The sequence below is a fragment of the Chaetodon auriga genome, chromosome 5 (assembly GCF_051107435.1).
Source record: "Chaetodon auriga isolate fChaAug3 chromosome 5, fChaAug3.hap1, whole genome shotgun sequence".
Lineage (NCBI taxonomy): Eukaryota > Metazoa > Chordata > Actinopteri > Chaetodontiformes > Chaetodontidae > Chaetodon > Chaetodon auriga.
In genome coordinates this window covers 21528694-21548581 of record NC_135078.1, presented here as the reverse complement: position 1 = coordinate 21548581, position 19888 = coordinate 21528694, and the positions used below count along the sequence as shown (strand labels likewise).

Below are 19888 nucleotides of genomic sequence, written 5' to 3'. Positions count from 1 at the left end.
GATGATCTGTCCTCGTGTCCTGAAGCCAAATGAGAGGACGCAGCAGCTGGACCTCGACTCTCCGCTGGAGATCCTGACAGCGAAGCCAACGGGACCAAACTCAGTTGAAAACAAGAAGTATTTGGGTAACTCATCAAAGCAAACATCAAAAGAAACCACAGTTGGACTCATTTCCCAAGATGCTCCCAAGACTCGGGTCTTACTTGAACACTACTCTTTAGAAACCCTTACGTATGAGGAGTGTTTGTCTATGAACAACACACAATCAGTCAGCCCACCCCATTCAAAAACCACTACTTCTCTTGCTGACAGGGAGGAGAAATGCAGAGACAACATCACATGTCGGTACCCTGAGACTAATGCAACCTCTGCTGAAGGGACACGATCATTGTTTTCCACAAACAGAGACGCTCCCTGGCCCACTCCTGACCCACGACCTCTCATACAAGACTCTGCAGTGGTCATCTCCCTGCTCACTGTGTTATGTGTATTAGTAGCTCTCCTGATGCTGGCAGTGCTACTAGTACTGAAAAAGGTACTTGTGCACCAACAGAGGGTGGCGCCGCTGGATGTAGGGTCTGGTGGATGACATCACAACAGACGCAGTGAAATTGTTTTTCATCATTTAATTCACAATAAGCACAATGTAATACAATATTCTGGATTACATTTTTGTATGTGTACTTAAGATGTTGACCTAACTGTATTTTCATACTGAATCCTCCATGTGGGAGCAGCGACTTCATACAATCAAGCCAAATGAAACCAAAATGCCACAAAATATACAAAACCCACCTCGACCCACAGCTTCTGATTCATGATGTTCCTCCCCTGTGTTCTGTGTAAAGCCCTTTACTTAAATTTAAGGATCAGAAAATATTCACCATGACCTTCCGACTCAAAAATCAGCATCAATTAACAAACTTTCTGATCATCTGATAAAGGCGAATAAACACCATTAACACCTGGCACTTGAACAATTTGGGAGTCTTGGCTTGAATTCAAGACAGTGACTCCACAACCCTTTTACATGGAGATTTTTAAAAGGTATAAAACTCCCAGTAGGGTGAAAGCCCTGATGTTATATTAAGGTTAACCCATCTTCCAGACAGCACTGCAGTGAAACATTACAGGGCCCATAATGGACAGTTAAAAACATCATATTAGCTGGTGGCTTATCCACGTTCCTCCTTCTTGTCCTGTTGTTTTAGTCTGTAGTCAGACAGCGCTGCCTTTATGGCATCTTCTGCAAGCACTGAAAGAAAAGGAGCGACAAGGCTTCAGTTTGAGCATGACATAAAGCACAAAAATAGACTTTACTGAGAAATGCAAAACCAGGTTGTACATTCAAGGAAAACCTGAAAAACGACCTGAGAAAAGTCAAACTGAATAGTGTGTACTAACACCTTACTGACACACTTTCTCCCTTTAAATTGACTCCCATGTTAAAGCTAATTTAGTTTTGAGGTGTATGATAACACCACCTTTGTGTCAGCAAGCATATTACACTGCTTTACTTCTTTAATTGTACTGCTTTGCACTTACTAGAACAATGAAGCTTGACTGGGGGAAGGCACAGCTCTTTGGCAATGTCTGTGTTCTTGATCTTCAGAGCTTCATCAACCTACAGGATGACAGCAGCCTTATCAGATCATCAACAAAGAAGGAGGATTTCTAAAGCCATTGTCCTCCTTTTCCTTCTCATCTGTGCTAAACAAACTCACCGACTTCCCCTTCACCCACTCTGTTGCGAGAGAACTGGAGGCAATGGCTGATCCGCAGCCAAATGTCTTAAACTTTGCATCAACAATCTTGCCATTTTCGTCCACCTGGATCTGGAAACAACATATAGTCAAACGTCGAGTTGTGCAACAGGAAACTGGAAGTCGTAACAACAGTAATTGGGGTGCAGTGCAGTGAATCCTTTCTCGTGACCTCCAACTTACCTGAAGTTTCATTACATCACCACAGGCTGGGGCACCCACCAAGCCAGTCCCCACATTCTTGGACTTTTTGTCTAGAGAACCCACATTTCTTGGGTTTTCATAGTGGTCCACCACCTCGAGGAAAGCCACAAACAGAAAATGAATACATTACTGCTATACCGCTGTTAACTGGGTTAGCTGCTGGTAGCTAATGTCAGACAACACACGTAGCTAATTGTCAATAAAACTCGGGTGACATATGCTAGCTGCAATTATGAGTTAATAGTTTAGAAAATATATTTAACTGGTTACCTTTTCGTGGTATGAACAGGCAACATAAAGCTGCGGGCTGAATAACCTTCTGCTAAATAACAAAAGCGAGGACGCAGAGTTTCGGAGCGACACAACCGCCATGTTTAGATTACGATGATGGTCGGAAATCAACGAGTGACAACGAGTGAAGAAGACGACTTCTGTTGACAAACAGGTGAGGACGGAAGGTTTCACCGATAAAGGAGCACCTACCCGCGGTGAACAGTAGCCATTACACGTCAGGGTGTCCACGGTGTTTTCAGTGACAGGCTCCACCTCTCACGATGGCTTGTTAGGTTGTTACCAGGCAGACAGACAGCATTTCCAACATGGCAGCGTCGAGCAGCGCAGAGCAAACGCAGTTGCAAGATATGGAGGAGGAAGATGCAGGAATGGAGGAGAGAGAGATGGAATCGGACGAAGAGGAGGAGGAGGGCATGGGAGTAGAAAATTCAGACGACGAAGAGGACGATTCGTCAGAAGATGAGAAAGAAAATGAAGCCGAAATCCAACGGCTGGAGGAGCAGGTAATTAGGCAACAACCATTCCAAGCTTGGTTAACTAACGTTAGCCAACGAGCTAAGTTAATGAGAATGAATGGATGGTAAACACAGTCAGCTACAGCAAGTCAGGGGCTTTAAAAATGCGAGCTGCTCAGTCCTGCTCCGGGTTACTGGACACTAAAAATATACTGATGTTAGCTTCTGTTATCCAAAACAATTAAATGAGCACGTATGATACGACGTCACACACATAGCTAGCTTCGTGATTAGCCGCCTGCTAATGTGTGATGCTAATGACTGCTCGTGTCACACGCGCCTTTTTTTTTTCTTAATTTATTTACTATGCCAGAAACGTAAAGTGTAACATCACAACTTCCAGCACAGTTAGCAAGAAAGTACATGTGTCAGTACAGTACACAATGTCCTAACTTTATTCTGTATCAAATCTGTGGGATTAATAACATCTCACCGTGACTGCAGCATTACTTACATGATGCTCCGTTTATTCATATATTATTATAATTAATACAGTTTATTGTTGTAAAGCGGTCTAATACAACAGCCCTGCAACAAATATAAGGTTATAAGATTCAGTATTTGTTGAAATACTTGAATCAAAAAGTCAAAATTCTCTGATTTCAGCTTCACGTTGGGTTTAGAGAAACATGGCTCAACGCTCTTCACCATTTTCTTACATTTTATAGACAAAACAACCAATCGAAAGAAGAAAAATTGACAGATCAATGAACAATTAAAATATTTGGTAGTTAGCAGCCCTGTATTCCTTATAAACTAGTAACTTAGTGTCTAAGTGCTGTATATATCATATTAACTTTCCGTGTGTCATTGTGTAGATGGTTTGATAATCATAATCTGATCTGTCACTAAATCTCTTAGGATATATTTAATTGCATTGTTCCCCTTTCATCTGTGTAATTTTTATTTATCTATTCAGCTGTCAATCAACGCTTTCGACTACAACTGCCATGTAGATCTCATCAAACTCCTGAAGCAGGAGGGAGAGCTTTTCCGCCTGCGAAAAGCAAGGCAGAAGATGAGTGAGCTCTTCCCTCTCACTGAAGGTTGGTGCACGTCTAATAAAGTTTAGTGTGAGAAGAATCATTTGACAGCAGCTCCGAATTGTTTGGAACTGAAACCCCTTTTTGTTGAATCCTGCAGAGATCTGGCTTGATTGGCTCAAGGATGAGATCCGTCTGACTGAGGAGGAGTCAAACCGGGAGAAAGTCTATGAGCTTTTTGAGAAAGCTGTAAAAGACTATATCTGTGAGTGCATCCCATCACTGCCTTCAGTGGGACATTCACTCATTATTGCATGATGTTAACGTTTAATTGTGTGTTTTTTCATACCCAGGCCCAGATATCTGGCTCGAATATGCTCAGTATTCAATTGGTGGCATGGGCTCACCAGGCGGGATAGACAAGGTGAGATCCATCTTTGAGAGAGCTGTGACCGCTGTGGGGCTTCACATGACCAAAGGACAGACGGTGTGGGAGGCGTACAGAGAGTTTGAGAACGCCATTCTGTCCACAGTACAGGTTTGTGTTTCCATCACTGGGAGAGATGTCATCAATGGTCTGTTTGTGCTACGTGTATTTGAGAGAGAACGATTTACTGTGAGTAATTTCAAAAACGGTAATAGAAAATGCAAGATAGAGACTTGTTAGACGTTTGTCAATAAATAGAATAAAGAATAAACACAAATACTGGAGATGCTGAATTGAATTCCTTTGGTGTTTTGGCTTGACTCCACCAGGCACGGCTGCATCACATGTGGTTTTGTTCCGTCCTCTGCACGGCTTCGTACCCCACCGAGGGCATTTCAGAAGCAGAGCGTTTTTCATGTCCTAAATATATTTTACACTTGCTCAGATTTGTTGATTTGGTCATTTGTCCTTGATGTTTGTGCCTTTACCATGGGCAAGTATGCTACGTAGTAAAAGGTTTCATTTTGTCTGGTTTAATTGAGTTTATTGTTGATATTCAATCAGGAGTCTGCACAGGGTGTTTTATTTTGGATATGCCAGCTTCCCCGTGCCGTTCCTGTGTCTGTCTTCCTGCCTGGGTTGATCCAGTCTCTGCAGCTTGTTGAAGCTTCCGTCAAAAATAGACTAAGTATGTATTCTCCACGGAGCAGAATGGAGAGCTGCTAGGACGCTTCTGAAATGTGCTGCGGTGCTTGTGATGCAATCACAAGCGCTGTCTGGAATCGTCGTGATCACCTCCAGTGGCTGTGCTGCAGCCGTGCCCGGTGGAATTTGCGGGTTAGACTAAATGGGCCTTTGCTAAATTTTGACACCATTCTCTGCTGTGTTTCCTCTCAGCCTCCCCCTGGCAGGATTCCCAGCCGTGAGGAGCAGGAGCTGCTGAACACTCAGCTCGAGCGAATCCATACTCTGTTTCGCCGCCAGCTGGCCATTCCTTTAATGGGTGAGCATGACGCCTCTCCGGTCCAGACGGGCTGTAAAATGGGCAGGATTCTTGTTGTGAAGGCTGTCTGTCATGGACCACCTGAAAAACTGTGAACTACCCCATTTAAGAAGCTTTGCTGCCTTGTGTGATCAGTCAAGTGTGGTGTGGCTGTGATGTGGCTTTGGAGATGCTGTACAGATTTAGAAAGAGAGCGCTCCTCTCTACACCCTGACCATGTTTTTATTTTACTGCAGGAGTGGATGAGAGATGGCCACATGGTCCAGTATTGTGTTGATTTGTTTCTGGTCCAGCTGAATGGACAGCAGAGGCATTTTTGCAATGTTTTAAATCTGTTTTTATCTGAATTTATTTGAAATTTGCACATTCCTGCAATACAGTAGATGAAAATGTAGATTTCTTGCTGTTACTGTTTTGTGTATTGGTGTATGTGGTGTATGCACGCTTATTGATAATGCTGAGAAAAGGAAAAGTGTCTTGAAACTGAGAATTGTGCTCTGTTGCCTTGCAGACATGGAAGCCACATATGCAGAGTATGAGGAGTGGTCTGAACATGGGGTGCCTGAGACGGTCATGCATCTGTACAAAAAGGCTTTGCAGCAGATGGAGAAGTGCAAACCGTTTGAGGAGGCACTGGTAACTGACTTGCACTCATTTTCTAACTTTCTTTCGGCTGAAACAGCATCCGTTCAAAGTAGTATCTGTGGTTCTCTAACATGTGCATGCTGTGTCGCACGGTGCAGCTGGCAGCAGAACCTCCTAAGCTGGCAGAGTATCAAACCTACATCGACTTTGAACTAAAGGAGGGCGACCCAGCACGGATCCAGATAACCTTTGAGCGGACTCTGGCAGAGAACTGCCTGGTTCCAGACATGTGGGCAAAATACACCACCTATCTTGTGAGTACTGGTTAGTGTTTGGCGTGATGCTGCCTTTAAAGGTCTCCCAGTCAGAGTGTTGTGTTTGCTGTGTAGAGTTTGGACTAATTTCATGTGCCATTACCTCCCAGTCTGACTGCTCTTATTCAGTGCCTGAAACTTGCCAACTCCATCGTCTGCCAGCAAGAGCTAAACAACTATGATCACTGTGTTGCTCTGAGTTTATCTTGATAAATTACAGCCAGTGATTTCTCTCTTGAAATGGATACTTGGGTCTTTAATTCCCTGTAATTTAGTTTCTGACATTTTAAACACTAAGCCTGGACAGTAACCAGTGATGCATCACGCTGACGGTTATTTTACTCATCTGAAGAGAGTAAAATGATTCAGTTTGACAGTTTTTTCAATTACTGGTTCAAGTGTCCAGATCCCTGTTTGGTTAAATGTGCACTGCTCATATTTCAAAGTTAACAGTTTGCCTGGTTTCCTCTGTGTTGAGCAGAGTGTGAAAACATCCAGTGTATATCAATAAGCTTTACAGTAATGAAGGGAAATCTGGTGGGATGTCAGAAAATGTGGTTACATATTTCATTGATAAATCTTTGAGTTCATTCTAACCATTATGTTATTTGTTTTCTCTGCAGGATCGTCAGCTGAAGGTCAGAGACTTGGTTCTCTCCAGTCACGACCGCGCCGTCAGGAACTGCCCCTGGACCATGGGTCTGTGGAAGAGCTACGTGTTAGCTCTGGAGAGGCATGGAGCTGACCACCAGACTGTCTCAGGTAACAGCCATGCTGCCTTACAGTGGACTATGACTTTGAATATGTTTAGTTCTTATGTGCAAATATCTCAGACCCTTATTTTTGAAATATTGGTCTTTTCATGAAGTTTTTTTTCCTCCCTCACAGATGTTTTTGAAAAGGCGCTGAATGCAGGTTTCATTCAAGCGACGGATTACGTGGAGATCTGGCAGGTGTACCTGGACTACCTGAGGAGACGTGTGGACTTCAGCAAAGGTGGGAGCAGCTGTGTGTGAAACGAAATGTGTCTTTGCGTTTGGAAACCTTTGATTTCACCTGTTGCTCTCTGCCCTTGGTGTTTCCTTTTTTGCAGAATCAAGTAAAGAGTTAGAGGAGTTGCGTGGAGCTTTCTCTCGATCTCTAGACTACATGAAACAAGATGTTGAAGAAAGTAGGTGGATTTGAAAGTGACTGAGTTTTACTTTGCGCTGTTCTTGGTTTGGTTCTCATGTATTTCTTTGTCTTGTGCCTTCATAGGGTTTGGTGAAAGTGGAGATCCTTCTTGTCTCATTATGCAGATCTGGGCAAGGATAGAGGTAAACAGAATTACTATGGCAACCATTTTCAAGATTTGGATATCTGTCAGGTTGAATTGCCTCTAGTGTGTGTGTGTGTGTGTGTGTGTGTGTGTGTGTGTGTGTGAGAGAGTTATTTTAACTTCTTAATTGTTTGATATTTGTGTGTGTGTAGCGTAATGACATCACTAATAAAGGTCGATTGAGATACTTGATGAAGGACTAAAGGCGCAGTGATGAATCCATGGCAGTTTTAGTTGAATCATGAGTTATTATGCGATGATCTTTATGTGTGTTTAAAGTTTTATCCGGATTTTAACACAATAACACAAAACCTCACTGTTGCATGTGTGATGTGGAAACCGTCTGCTCAGTTCTTGTGTTTTTCTCATAAATCGTTTCTCCCTACCAGGCCCTCCACTGCAAGAACATCCAAAAAGCCAGAGAGCTGTGGGACAGTATCATGACAAAAGGGAATTCCAAGTATGCCAACATGTGGCTGGAGTACTACAACCTTGAAAGGTCTGTCAGTCCATGTCTGATGCCTTTGTGCCTAAACATTCAGCTGAAACGTGTATACGGTGCCCTTGATGTTTTCCTTTATCTGTAGGTCTTATGGAGACCCTGTTCACTGTCGGAAAGCTCTCCACAGAGCAGTTCAGTGCACCTCAGACTATCCTGAGCACGTGTGTGAAGTCCTGCTCACCTTCGAGAGGGTGGAAGGTGAGTCCCGATACAAAACTCAAAGTTAACATAAGAATAAAGGAGATTTTCATAACTTCCAGTGTGACCCTGTATTTTGCGTCCTCGCCCTCAGGTTCCCTGGAGGACTGGGACGTGGCAGTGCAGAAGACGGAGACCCGGCTGAACAGGATTAATGAGCAACGAGCAAAGGTAGGAGCACATATCAGCACGGCACCGTGCCGGTGTATCAGTTAGCTGCCTTTGGCTAATGTTAGCATGTTCTGCCCATCTGTTAGGTGGCTGAGAAAGAAGCCAACATGGCTCGCCAAGAGGACGAGAGAGCTGATCAGCGGCGGAAGGCCAAGTCAGACAAGAAGGCTCAGAAGAAGGTCCAGAAGGGAACTCGAGCAGGAGAGAAGAGGAAGGCGGAGCAGTTTGATTATCACGTCGAATGGAATGAGGATTCAGGTAAATAAAGATGATATGATCGATCTTTTTAGTTGAACACTTGAGAAATTATGTGTTGACTGATCTTTGTTTCCCTCCTTGACAGAACAAGCTCCTAAAAGGCACAGAGGAAACGGGGACCAAACCACAGAGGAGTACATGGAGACCGAGTCCGGACTCTTTGGGCGGAGCGCTCCCCCTGGAAATAAGAAGGCCCAGCAGGGAGTTGCAACCGCTGCCAAGAGGCACATCGAAGACAAGCCGGAGCTCCGCAACGATAAGAGCAGCGTTTTCATCAGCAACCTGGCGTACACGCTGGAGGAGCCGGAGACAAAGCTCAGGACGCTGTTTGAGACCTGTGGTCCCATCAACCAGATTCGCCCCGTCTTCAGCAACAAAGGAAACTTCAAAGGCTACTGCTACGTACAGTTTGAATCCCCAGTGTCGGTCCCTGAAGCCCTGAAGCTGGACAGACGGGAGGTGGAGGGCAGGCCCATGTTCGTGTCACCTTGTGTCGACAAAAACAAAAATCCTGACTTCAAGGTAAATATGAAAAATGAACACAACTAGAAATGTGTTGCTTTTTGTTCTAACCAGATTGTCTACAGATCTCGAAGCCTCAAAAGTCATTGAATCCTTTACAGTATATTACAATAGGTTTTCTGCTGCCTTGACTGTGGGTCATATCGTCCCTACCTGGTCTTTTGTCATACGTTGTCTGATGTGACTGTAAAACAGGTGTTAATTGGATTCTGTGTGGATTGAAAAGGTCTTTAAAAAAAGTCTTAAATTCAACCGATGAACTCAGCAGAAACACTGATAATAATGCAATACACCTGACCTCTTCATGTGAATGTCCCTGTAGGTGTTTAAATACAACACGTCCATGGAGAAACAGAAAATCTTCATCTCCGGGCTGCCGTTCTCATGCACGAAAGAGCAACTGGAGGAAATCTGCAAAAGTCACGGCACCATCAAAGATGTTCGTCTGGTCACGTATCGCTCAGGAAAACCTAAGGTGAGGCATCAAGAGGAGGACAGTGCCCAGATGTTTGGCTAAAAATAGTCCTCCTGATTGAGCTGGTGATAACCTCCTTTGACCGAGCAGATGCTGAAGATCGAGGTGTAAAGAGCCTGCTGTTGATGTGTTAACCCTCTGTCTGTGTGGCTCTGCAGGGTCTGGCATATGTTGAGTTTGCAGATGAAGCTCAGGCTTCTCAGGCGGTTCTGAAAATGGATGGTATGGACATAGGCGGCAACAACATCTCTGTCGCTATAAGTAACCCTCCTCGCAGAAACACAATGGATAAACCTGGATCCACGACAGACGCGATGCCTCGACAGGTCTACGGAGCGTAAGTTTGTCGACTCGTTTCTCCGTCACGCCAGCTGAAATGCTCTGAAAGCCGCTCTCAGATCCGTACCTGCACAGAAACAAGGCTGTTCTTTCTCTTTCCAGGAGAGGAAAAGGACGCACCCAGCTCTCATTACTGCCTCGCTCCCTGCAGCGACAGAGCGGGCCTGTCAGCAAAGTGGAGAACGGGACTGCAGCTGAGGCGGTCTCGGCAGCAGCCGGCACAGCGGCGAGTGCAGCCGGAGACACGAAACCTTTGTCAAATTCAGACTTTGCCAGGATGCTTCTCAGAAAGTGAGGAAACGAGCGAGAGAATTCCGCCTTCACACTGAAAGCCATCTTGTGTCCTTACAAATTGGTGTTGGTGATTTTCCTGTATTTGGTTACCTGGCCTCCCTTTAATCTTGTTCTCATCATCCGTTCTGCGAGATTGCCTTAATCGCCGAGCTCCTGCCCTCCATCACAAACCCTTTTCAACTAAGACTTTTCACCAGTGTGACAGATTGTTTTCGTTCTGGTCTGTTTGAAGGTGGCCGGCAGGCTTTTTTTTTTTTCTTTTTTTTAATAAAAAGTGTATCATATTTGTGTGTAAATATACCGTATCTAAAATTGTACGCCTCATGTTGCAGAGTGTCTTCTTTTGTTGTACAATGTGAAAGGGATCTGAGCGGGGCATCTGGGAGAGTATTTTTTTAAATATTCAAAACAGCCAAACCTGTGAATGTTGTTTAAAAAGGTTATATGCAAAAGTGCAGATGTGGTGTAATATAGTTGGGGTGTGTGTGTGTGTGTGAGTGTACATAAGTTGTATGTGCCGCAGTGATGAAAAGACATGTCGTCCAGATGTTTTTAGGAAACCGAGGACTTTTGTTGTAACTTATTTTGACCTTTTGAGGACACAGCTAACAAAGCTAGCAATGATTTTCTGACTGTGTAGTACAACTAATATGTTTTTACATGATATCATCTGAGTTACCGTCTGCTGCTAATGGTCTGTATTATGAAGCTGTGGACTGCCCCTGCAGGGTCCAGCTGATTAGCATTGGTTGGCTTAATCTCAGCCCGAGGGCGTGTTTTTACAGTATGAGAACTGCCCCAATGTCATGTCACTGCTAACGCTCGATATCAGTTATAGTATTTACAGAACTGCTTTAAGTATTTGGTCTCAACACTTTCATCACTGTTCGTGTTCAGGGTGAAAACATCCAATCACGTCCGAGTATCAGTCTGATTTATGTACTGTGAACCGAGAGAGATTCAGAGGCAAATGAACCACATTCCTTTCACCTTGTGAAATTCAAAACGTGCACACAAGCAGGGTGTTAACAATGCTGAAGAAATGCCTCTGATTGGCTGCTTTGGTGGCCAGACACGCCCCTGACTAACGTGTCTGTACTTTGGTTTATATAAAGTGTTTCGGACAGTTTTGATCTTTAGTTTCGCATGAAAACGGATGTGCCCATCAGTGTAGAGCAGCAACCCTGTCAACCATTTCCAGCATCTCCGAAGTGTTTGCTTTCCCTTCTCTTACATTATCAACTAGATTTGTGTTTTAGACTGTTGATGAGACATCTGATGACGTGTTGGGCTTCATGAAACTTGATGGACTTTCCTCAGTTTTCTCAAGTTTCATAGACAATTGAGGAAAAGATCTGCAAATTGAAGTCCATTGATCTAAGAAAAGACATGACTAGATGATAAAAAGTTAGATAATGACCAGAAATGCTAGAAAATACATGTAGAACTTTGTTGTTTATACAAGTAAATCCTTAAGACGTCACAAACTGAACTCTTAGTAGTTTTCTAAATGTGGTTTGGATTTGGTTTGTACGAGGAGCCACAGTTAGCCCACAGCTCCTCTGAGCTGTGCTGTTATCTACACATTATTTAGGTCTGCAGCTCCTTCTACACAACAGAAGAGAATCTATGCAGTTTTTCCATCTCAGTTTTCCCACCTAAGGGTCAACCATTTGTCCACCTGTCTTGTTTGGATATTAACGATTCTGTTTCTGTACATATTGTTGAGTATAATATTTCAAATAGGTCACTATAGTTTGTAATAAGTATAAATCTAAGTTTTCAAAACAGATGGAATACAAGCTATATGTATTGCTCTCACCACAGTGGCCTAATCTGAAAAAAAAAAAAAAAAAAAGAAATATGTTGGTCTCTAGAAGTCACCCGTTTTCTGTTCAGTACTAAAAGGTGATAAATGTGCATTGCTGTTGTTTTGTATCATTTCTATAGTCAATGTTTTGAATTTGGTATAGAGGTAAATAATAAATGGCTATTTTTTGTTCACAGTATTTATTTTCCTGCTCGTTTTATTATCTCTCCTCGTGTTTTGGGTCCTGTTAGAAAAAAAAAAAAAAAGTCATGTTTTTTTTCTGGTCTAAACGTTGTTTTAATAAAATCATGTAAATCATCTTTGATCCCAGTTTGGCACTAACAGCTTTGTTTGTTCGGAGAAAAAGTTTATAACCTAAAGACATATTGAAGTTAATAGCACGCTTTTATTTTAAAATAAAATAAATAATACATGAAAGTGCTTTACAGTGTTATGAGACATCATCTGTATCCCAAAGGTAACGAACTACACATTCACACACGCACACACTACACATCCGCAGTGGAAAACGCTGAAGCATCTCCAGTCGAACGACATGAGAGAGCTTTCTTTGCTCCTCACGTCAACAGTAGTCAAACTTCAGATTGTATTCTGATGGGAAATAAAACGCATTAAGACCCCGATGAGAATATGGCTACAAACTAAAAGTGGGAAGAAGGTTTGTTTTCATTCTGCAAGAGAAAGATTATGATACCCAAACACAACAAAATCAGATTTCAATTCAACATCCTGCAGCAGTTATAATGAATTCAGCAGGTATAGAACCCAAACTGAAGCACGGGGGCGAGTGACAAGGCAAGTCAGCACGTTTTATGATTGTTATTAAATAGCTTTTAGATTAATAACGAGCTCTCCCTGCATGCTAGCATCTCGTGCTCCCTTTATCCTCCGGCTCAGTTGTGGATGGGGATGGTCTGTTTGCAGTCCGGACAGGCCTGGTCCTGACTGGCCGCTGGCAGCCCCACGGCGTGCTCAGTTGTAGAAATCAACAATGTGTCCAAAGTCATCTCTGTACATTTGGCTATAAAGCGAATGAAGGGCCGTACATCACCCTCATTGGCCGTGTCTAGAGCTGCGTAGTATTCAGCCCTTTGTTCTTTGCGAATGGTGACGGGTGGGTAACGCGCTTGCATGAGCACAAGGTTCATGAGCAGCCGTGACGTGCGTCCGTTGCCGTCTACAAACGGGTGCACATATACCAGTTTGTAGTGGGCAAGAGCCGCGTACTCCACAGGGTGCAGCTGCAGGGCCTCCTCGGAGTTGAGCCACTGAACCAGCTCCTGCATGTGTCTTTGCAGGTCCTGAGGGTGGGGGGGGATGTGGTGGCCCACAAATACCTGGTTGGTGCGCAGCCTCCCTCCCTCCACGGGGTCGACATAGCCGAGTACCCGCCGGTGAATCTCCAGGATGTCACTGACGGTGATGGTTCCCATTCTGGACAACAGCGTGGTGTTGATGTACTTCATGGCTGCATCCACACCGATGGCCTCGTTCTGCTCCTGCAGGCTCTTCCCTGGGACGGCGTAACGCGTCTCAATGATGTGACGGATCTCAGATAGAGTGAGCGTGCTGCCTTCGATGGCCACCGTGTGGTAGATGTGGTGGTAATAGGTCTCCTCCATCACTCGGCGGAGTGCAGAGTTACCTTTGGGAATGGACATAAGCCGCTGCACTTTACTGTCAATGATGCCAAAGTAACGCTGGTCTATCTCTTCCACCAAGGGAAGAGTTCGGTCTCGGCTGATCAGAGCTCTCTCATTACATGGCGAGATGGCCAAGGCTTTGGTGTAGAGGTGGTCTGCCTGGACGACGTCCTTCTCCTCCTCCAGAATGGTCCCCAGCTCTGTTAGTGCATCCACAAAGTCTGGATTCATGCTGAGTGCATGCACCAGCAGCTTGTGAGCCTTCTCCCTCTTACCCAGTTTCTTCATCTCCAGAGCCTGCTGCAGCGCCGCCTTGGCCTCCAGCTTCATCTCTGCAAGCAGAACATGAGGGCAACGTCAACTCCGGCACGGGCGACAGTATAGTTAACAATGCAGCAGGTCTGTTCAACAACGGGGCCATGGAATACTGAAAATAAAGACCATGACATCCAGAGGACCTTAACCTAGTGGTGATCATTGTATATACTGTGCCTGTAATGTCATTGTTTATTTTACACTGACTCACAATGCAAACACAACCTAGAGGTGCCATTTCCAAGAACTTCAGAAAACTAATACTTAATCCCTGAATATGACAAGAAAAACACGCAAGTTACAAGTGGTTTGAAAGGCAGAAACAGGGCAAGTATCGACTCTTGTCTGTAACATATGGAAGCTGAGGTGTAATTTAGTGAATCACTAAATTATACCTCTTTATGTTTGTACCTTTGCTCGGCTTGGACCTCTGAGGCAGCAGATCAAGGGCAGTAAAAGGGACAGTGAGGCTGGTTGACTGCACAGCTGGAGGCTGCTGAGAGCTTCCCCACAGCTGGCAGCGGAGCTGAGCGATGCCCTTCAGGGCGGCGCAGCACTGGTTCTCCACCCCCACCAGAGGCATCAGGAGGGCCACCAGAGAGCCGAGGAGGACACACAGCAGCGGGCCCCATCCTCCGAGGACACGGCCGCCGGGGTAACGCCACACCGTCACAGCAGCCATGGTGATTCCAGGTTAAATACTCCATCCTCTGGTGATACGGTGCCCCATGTATGTCCACCCCAGCTATGAGAGCCGAAGGGCAGCTGACAGGTGGGAAAACACCGTCAACATGATATCTGGGAGTCACCGACACTACCGACGAAGTTCAGCTCAGTTAGCCAAATGTTACAGCTCGTATGTTAGCTAGCTAGCTCTCTGTCGCACTTACGCAAGTCTAACCTGAAACGCTAAAACACCGACCAAATTACCGACCAGCCGGCTGGGGACTTGCTCTCAGCATTAGTAAAGCTGTGTACAAAACACACACGAGCGACTTTCCCGGTCTACGTGGGAACATTCTGGAATATAATTGGTCCGAGTAACATTGAAGAGCGGCGCCGATTGGCTGAAAATGCAGCAATACAACAAATGGTTCGTAACAGTTTCTGATTGGATAGACTGAACACATTTCATCCCTAATTTTAGCCTTTCAGGCAGTACTTACGTCAGCAGAAACGTCTCCCGGAAGAGCAACCAAAACGTGCTTAATTTTGTGTAAAAGTATGTGATAGATAGAAATTTTTCCTTCTAAATTGTGTTTCCCTGTTTGTAATGCGACCATGAAACGTTTTGTATATCATGTATTTATATGTAATGATGAGATTTGCACTTTTTTTAAATTTTCAGTGGATATTTTTACATTTCACGAGATTATCCCCACACGACAATATTTTGTTATTGTATTTTATTTTTATTTTATTTATTTTTTTTTTTGGGCTCTGACAGCTTGCTCTGTAGAATTTGTGACTACTCCACAGCAAGGACCACCTGACAGGAAGTACCCAGGGCAAAAACTCTCCATAAAAAGATAACAGACTGCCCCCCAACCTGTGACTTCTACAGCCCCAGAGTTAATGACCAAACATGCCAGGTGATTCACGTTGTGAGGCTGCTTACATGATGAACAGGTATTTCCAGGGCAATTAAACAGCACTATTCACTCTCTGGAAATGGGAGGTGTTTGATGTGCCTTTGCATAATTTTTATTAAGGAACTTAGCGTAAAGTTATTTTGCCATGATACTTCTAATCACTCAGTATTTTCGATGATGCAGATATGTGCAGCTCCAGCTTTGCCGCCATCATTTTAATGCAGATGCACTAACGAACAGAAGAGGGCAGCATTGCTCTCTGATGCAAACATCCCAGTTGTAGCAGAGCATAAACTGTGTGGACTGCAGTGGCCTCAGAGCCAGTGTAATCATTACTTAGTCTTATGTACGGTGGCCCTGAAGTGCAAAATGCTAACGCAAAAGAGAAAACACGAACACAAATGAGAAAACACGAACACAAAACAGAAAACACGAACGCAAATGAGGAAACACGAACACAAAAGAGAAAACACGAACGCAAAAGAGAAAACACGAACACAAATGAGGAAACACGAACACAAAAGAGAAAACACGAACACAAAAAAGAAAACACAAACACAAAAGAGAAAACACGAACGCAAATGAGAAAACACGAACGCAAAAGAGAAAACACGAACACAAAAGAGAAAACACGAACACAAATGAGAAAACACGAACACAAAAGAGAAAACACGAACACAAATGAGAAAACACGAACACAAAAGAGAAAACACGAACGCAAAAGAGGAAACACAAACGCAAATGAGAAAACACGAACACAAAAGAGAAAACACAACAACATTAACTCTAACGGAAGAGGTAGGTACCTTCGGGTGGCATGACTTGACGCTGATTGGACGACGTCTCCTGAACAATCCAGCTTCCTTTAAACGACTCTTCAGTGTACGCAAACTTATTTTAATGTTGTGAAAAGTTGACAGCATATCTAGTATGACGTCATATGTATGCCCGGCATCAAAGTACTCTTTGATAATACCAACTAAGTCTGAATCACCAATCGCACTCATGTTTTGAAACCGATGCGTTGAGGTAGGTTTACTTCCTGGTAAAGAGACGGGCAGTGATGTCGTCCAATCAGCGTCAAGTCATGCTACCCGACGGTACCTACCTCTTCCGTTGAGTTAATGCTGTTGTGTTTTCTCATTTGCGTTCGTGTTTTCTCTTTTGCGTTCGTGTTTCCTCTTTTGCGTTCGTGTTTTCTCATTTGCGTTTGTGTTTTCTTTTTTGCGTTCGTGTTTTCTCTTTTGCGTTAGCGTTTTGCACTTCAGGGCCACCGTACTTATGCCATCCAGTTTTTGAATGCAGCAAAAATGAACCCATATTTGCATGAAGCAAGATCCATATCCTCAGCCTCTTGTGTCTCCTCTTTCTATTAACATTTGGAACTTTTCAGTTGTATTCAGCTTCATTGGGTTTCATGTATTTTTATTAAAACTTTTGTAATTTTATACATGTCATCTATTTATGGAGAAAATGCCTTTATGGAAATCACCACCAGCTGGGAACAGCCTGTGGTGATGAGGATTGATTCGTGGCTGCGTGCCAAAGCCAACACTATTAGACATTTCTTCAACAGATGGCTGACTATCAGCTCTAAATAGCTAATATTCACAGACAGCCTGAGACTCTGCAGCACCACACTGTCTCCACTGACGTCGCACAGAAAGTTATGAATGAACAATGTAGATGATTTTCTGTGGAGTTAGAGATTTAGTGGTTCTGTCTGAAATTTGGGGCTTTGAATTTGTCAAGTTATGTTCCACAGTGTACTCGCAGTGAGCTCCGGCGCTGCACACTAACATCATTTACCTCCACAGAGTCCCTCTGTGCTGCTCTGACCCACAGCAATTTCACCTTGGAGGATAATGGAGCAGCCTGTTCGAGTGTGCTTGAGCTGCATTATTTCTCTACTCCTGTTATTCATGTGCTCGATCACACACTTCTCAAAGCAAAGAGGAGGCTGTAGGAAGTTGAAGTGGCCATGAGTATATTTACGTTGATTTGTCTTTTTCTGAGAGTGAAAAAAGAAAAAGAAAAAAAGAAGTGTTGAGGAATATTTAATCAGCTTCCTGCCGATGATTAACTGTGATGGGGACGATGACTAACTGCTGCCTGTGGGATACAAGCTCAAAATTTAGTGTATCCGTGGCTCAAATCAGACTCAGTGCTGTATAATTTTGCTACTGCACCAAGACACTTCTATTATTACTCTTTGGCTTGGAAGCAGCTTTCACTCCACTATGAATAAAACCAGGCCTACAGCTGGTTGCAATGACAAGAAAAAAAGAGGACAAAGCCTTCACAGCTTTGTATTTCCATATGTGCTTTTTCTATTACAACAAAGCGAGAGGAGAAAACCAAAAAGTCCTCTAGATCTGCATGACAAATGTTCGCTGTGAAAGTACCACATTTTAATAAGATGATGAGCACAAGATGATGGTACAGAAGACACCTCATGTCACAAAACTAATTCAGTCCTCCTCCAAATGCTGAATCTCTGGGGGATGGAGTTATCCTCCACCTCGACTCAGGCCTCCAGAACCTCACAGAAAGGGTTAGATCAGGTATCTTAGGTCAGGTATCTGGGGGGAACTACCATGGCTTAAAGTTTAACCAACAAAATACTTGGTCTCAGTTACTCTCTCCTCAACTCAGGGCTTCAGGTTTTATGCTTCTTCATGTCATTGAGTGTCAGCTCTGGGTCAAGTATTAGCAGCTCTCTGAAGCTCATGAGGTGAGGTTTTTGTTGAGTCACAGAAGTGCTGATTCAGCAGGGAGGAAGCAGTCTTGTGGTCAGCAACAGTCTCGCAAGGTGTCCCAAGAAGTGATGTAGCCTCAGATAAGACCGTGACATTTAGATCTCTGCATTTTAAAATCAGTTAGTGAATTTAAAGAAGAGACATAATTACAACAATCCCTAAAGTTTTAAATATTAAACTTCTGGCTTGCTTCACAATTCTGTTTCTAATTATATTTTTAGTGAAGAGATATTGTAAAATAACTTTGCGCCTGTGAAATGTTATTCCCTGTTGCTTGGTTTTGTTTGTTTGTTTTTAGAACGTCCAAAAGCAGCATAAAAGTCTGGCATTTTCTACCATTTGAACGGTCCAGAGCCCTGCTGCAGGATGCCAGCAGCAGAGATGCAGCATCCATTGTTCTTATATGTTCTTCTGTAATTTTTTAATGACACCTGATTGGAGAATCAACGCCGCCGTTTGCACTTTTTCCATAAATGCGGTTAAAGTTTGCACTACATTTTAATGGAAACCTGCAAAACGACATCGTGGCTGCTTCAGATCATGTAGTGGAGCTTTACATGGCTCCACAACAGTCGAGTGTAGACTCTGCTTTAGTTGAAAAGCAAGGACAAATATGGCAGAATGGGCGACTGATGAAGGAGAAATGATGGCATGAAATGAACGGCCCTCGGGTCGTCTTGTAGAGTAATTCTATGCCCATCTGGCATATGCTCACACAAGCTAAAACCCCCTCAGCTGTGGAAACAGATAAAACCACATGAGTCTGAAGTGAAAATCATTGACGAGTGCTAATTCTGTTTTCGCAGTGTTGATGCAATTAAATGCCTCATGTCACTGTGGGATTATCATCAGAATGGAACAGTCTCACTGAAAAGTTAGCCGTCTGTTGTCTTTAATGCATTCCTAAAGTGTGATTTTATCTCCTGTATCTGTGTTGTTAAATGACTATGATGCGTGCAACATGAATTACAGGCTCTCTCGTTAATTGGTGTGACAAAAAACAGTCGTCTCCACTGAATATTTTGCGGATTATGTAAAGGAATAGGTCGCTTACGTGCATCAGCATGATCCTCACATCAGCTGACACGTTAACTTGAAGCACACTCCAGAGATGACCTGTCAGAAACTATTAAAATAACACCCTGTCTTTTCACTACTTGCTGGAACTGTACTTCAAGAGGTAGAAAATCCATCTGCCCACCTGGAAAAAAAGCGACCTGTCAGGGCAGGAAATAAATCCCTCTGGCACAGGCGCCTCGCCCCCTCCCCTACCGGCTCGCGCTCCTCTCTCCAGCCTCTGTGGAGCCGTCAGTCTGCCTGCCTTTCTGTCTGAGAAGAGGCTTTGTTCTGGGTGACAGAGCTGGGTGTCAGAGATAGAGGATCTCGTTAGGCAGTCAGAGGGAGAGGGATGGTGGCTCTCTTTCCACTCTCTGAGTATGGATGGCTCAGAAAGGAGGGATGAGGGGGCCGTAAAATGGATGACAGGGTGAAGGAGAGCTGCACTGGGAGCAACAACTGTCCTCAACTGACAGCGTTCCAAATACCTGTTTAAATGGAGGGTTTTCTCCAAAATGCAAGATCCA

General features: G+C 43.9%; 3 protein-coding genes across 3 annotated transcripts; 1 reads left to right on the top strand and 2 right to left on the bottom strand.

Annotated features, from left to right (window-relative positions):
- Window positions 1-612: 612 nt before the first annotated feature.
- iscua (iron-sulfur cluster assembly enzyme a) lies at window positions 613-2469 on the bottom strand. The gene is made up of 5 exons (XM_076730391.1): window positions 2238-2469; window positions 1947-2060; window positions 1725-1835; window positions 1546-1624; window positions 613-1255 (listed from the first exon to the last, which is right to left on the bottom strand). Exons 1-5 carry the CDS (start codon window positions 2337-2339, stop codon window positions 1176-1178), a joined length of 486 nt encoding a protein of 161 aa, XP_076586506.1. The 5' UTR covers window positions 2340-2469; the 3' UTR covers window positions 613-1175.
- A 68-nt stretch (window positions 2470-2537) lies between these two features.
- Window positions 2538-12174, top strand: sart3 (spliceosome associated factor 3, U4/U6 recycling protein). Its single transcript, XM_076730389.1, has 19 exons — window positions 2538-2764; window positions 3696-3822; window positions 3920-4024; window positions 4113-4297; window positions 5084-5189; window positions 5701-5825; window positions 5933-6088; window positions 6712-6850; window positions 6977-7084; window positions 7182-7259; window positions 7346-7404; window positions 7796-7905; window positions 7994-8106; window positions 8201-8277; window positions 8364-8535; window positions 8621-9057; window positions 9380-9532; window positions 9691-9869; window positions 9974-12174. The coding sequence occupies exons 1-19, from the start codon at window positions 2567-2569 to the stop codon at window positions 10164-10166; spliced, it is 2820 nt and encodes a 939-aa protein (XP_076586504.1). The 5' UTR covers window positions 2538-2566; the 3' UTR covers window positions 10167-12174.
- A 187-nt stretch (window positions 12175-12361) lies between these two features.
- ficd (FIC domain protein adenylyltransferase) lies at window positions 12362-14956 on the bottom strand. The gene is made up of 2 exons (XM_076730390.1): window positions 14366-14956; window positions 12362-13971 (listed from the first exon to the last, which is right to left on the bottom strand). The coding sequence occupies exons 1-2, from the start codon at window positions 14634-14636 to the stop codon at window positions 12890-12892; spliced, it is 1353 nt and encodes a 450-aa protein (XP_076586505.1). The 5' UTR covers window positions 14637-14956; the 3' UTR covers window positions 12362-12889.
- Between the last annotated feature and the right edge of the window lie 4932 nt (window positions 14957-19888).

What these genes read in the sequence shown, in the direction of transcription:
- iscua (XM_076730391.1), bottom strand. Translation starts at nt 2,339, where the DNA reads ATGGCGGTTGTGTCGCTCCGAAACTCTGCGTCCTCGCTTTTGTTATTT. An exon ending in GTGATGTAATGAAACTTCAG is followed by an intron (nt 1,836 to 1,946) that starts GTAAGTTGGAGG and finishes TGTTGTTTCCAG; the next exon opens with ATCCAGGTGGACGAAAATGG. An exon ending in AGTCAAGCTTCATTGTTCTA is followed by an intron (nt 1,256 to 1,545) that starts GTAAGTGCAAAG and finishes CTTTTCTTTCAG; the next exon opens with TGCTTGCAGAAGATGCCATA.
- sart3 (XM_076730389.1), top strand. Translation starts at nt 2,567, where the DNA reads ATGGCAGCGTCGAGCAGCGCAGAGCAAACGCAGTTGCAAGATATGGAG. An exon ending in TGACCACCAGACTGTCTCAG is followed by an intron (nt 6,851 to 6,976) that starts GTAACAGCCATG and finishes CCTCCCTCACAG; the next exon opens with ATGTTTTTGAAAAGGCGCTG. An exon ending in ACGTGTGGACTTCAGCAAAG is followed by an intron (nt 7,085 to 7,181) that starts GTGGGAGCAGCT and finishes CCTTTTTTGCAG; the next exon opens with AATCAAGTAAAGAGTTAGAG.
- ficd (XM_076730390.1), bottom strand. Translation starts at nt 14,636, where the DNA reads ATGGCTGCTGTGACGGTGTGGCGTTACCCCGGCGGCCGTGTCCTCGGA. An exon ending in GAGGTCCAAGCCGAGCAAAG is followed by an intron (nt 13,972 to 14,365) that starts GTACAAACATAA and finishes TTCTGCTTGCAG; the next exon opens with AGATGAAGCTGGAGGCCAAG.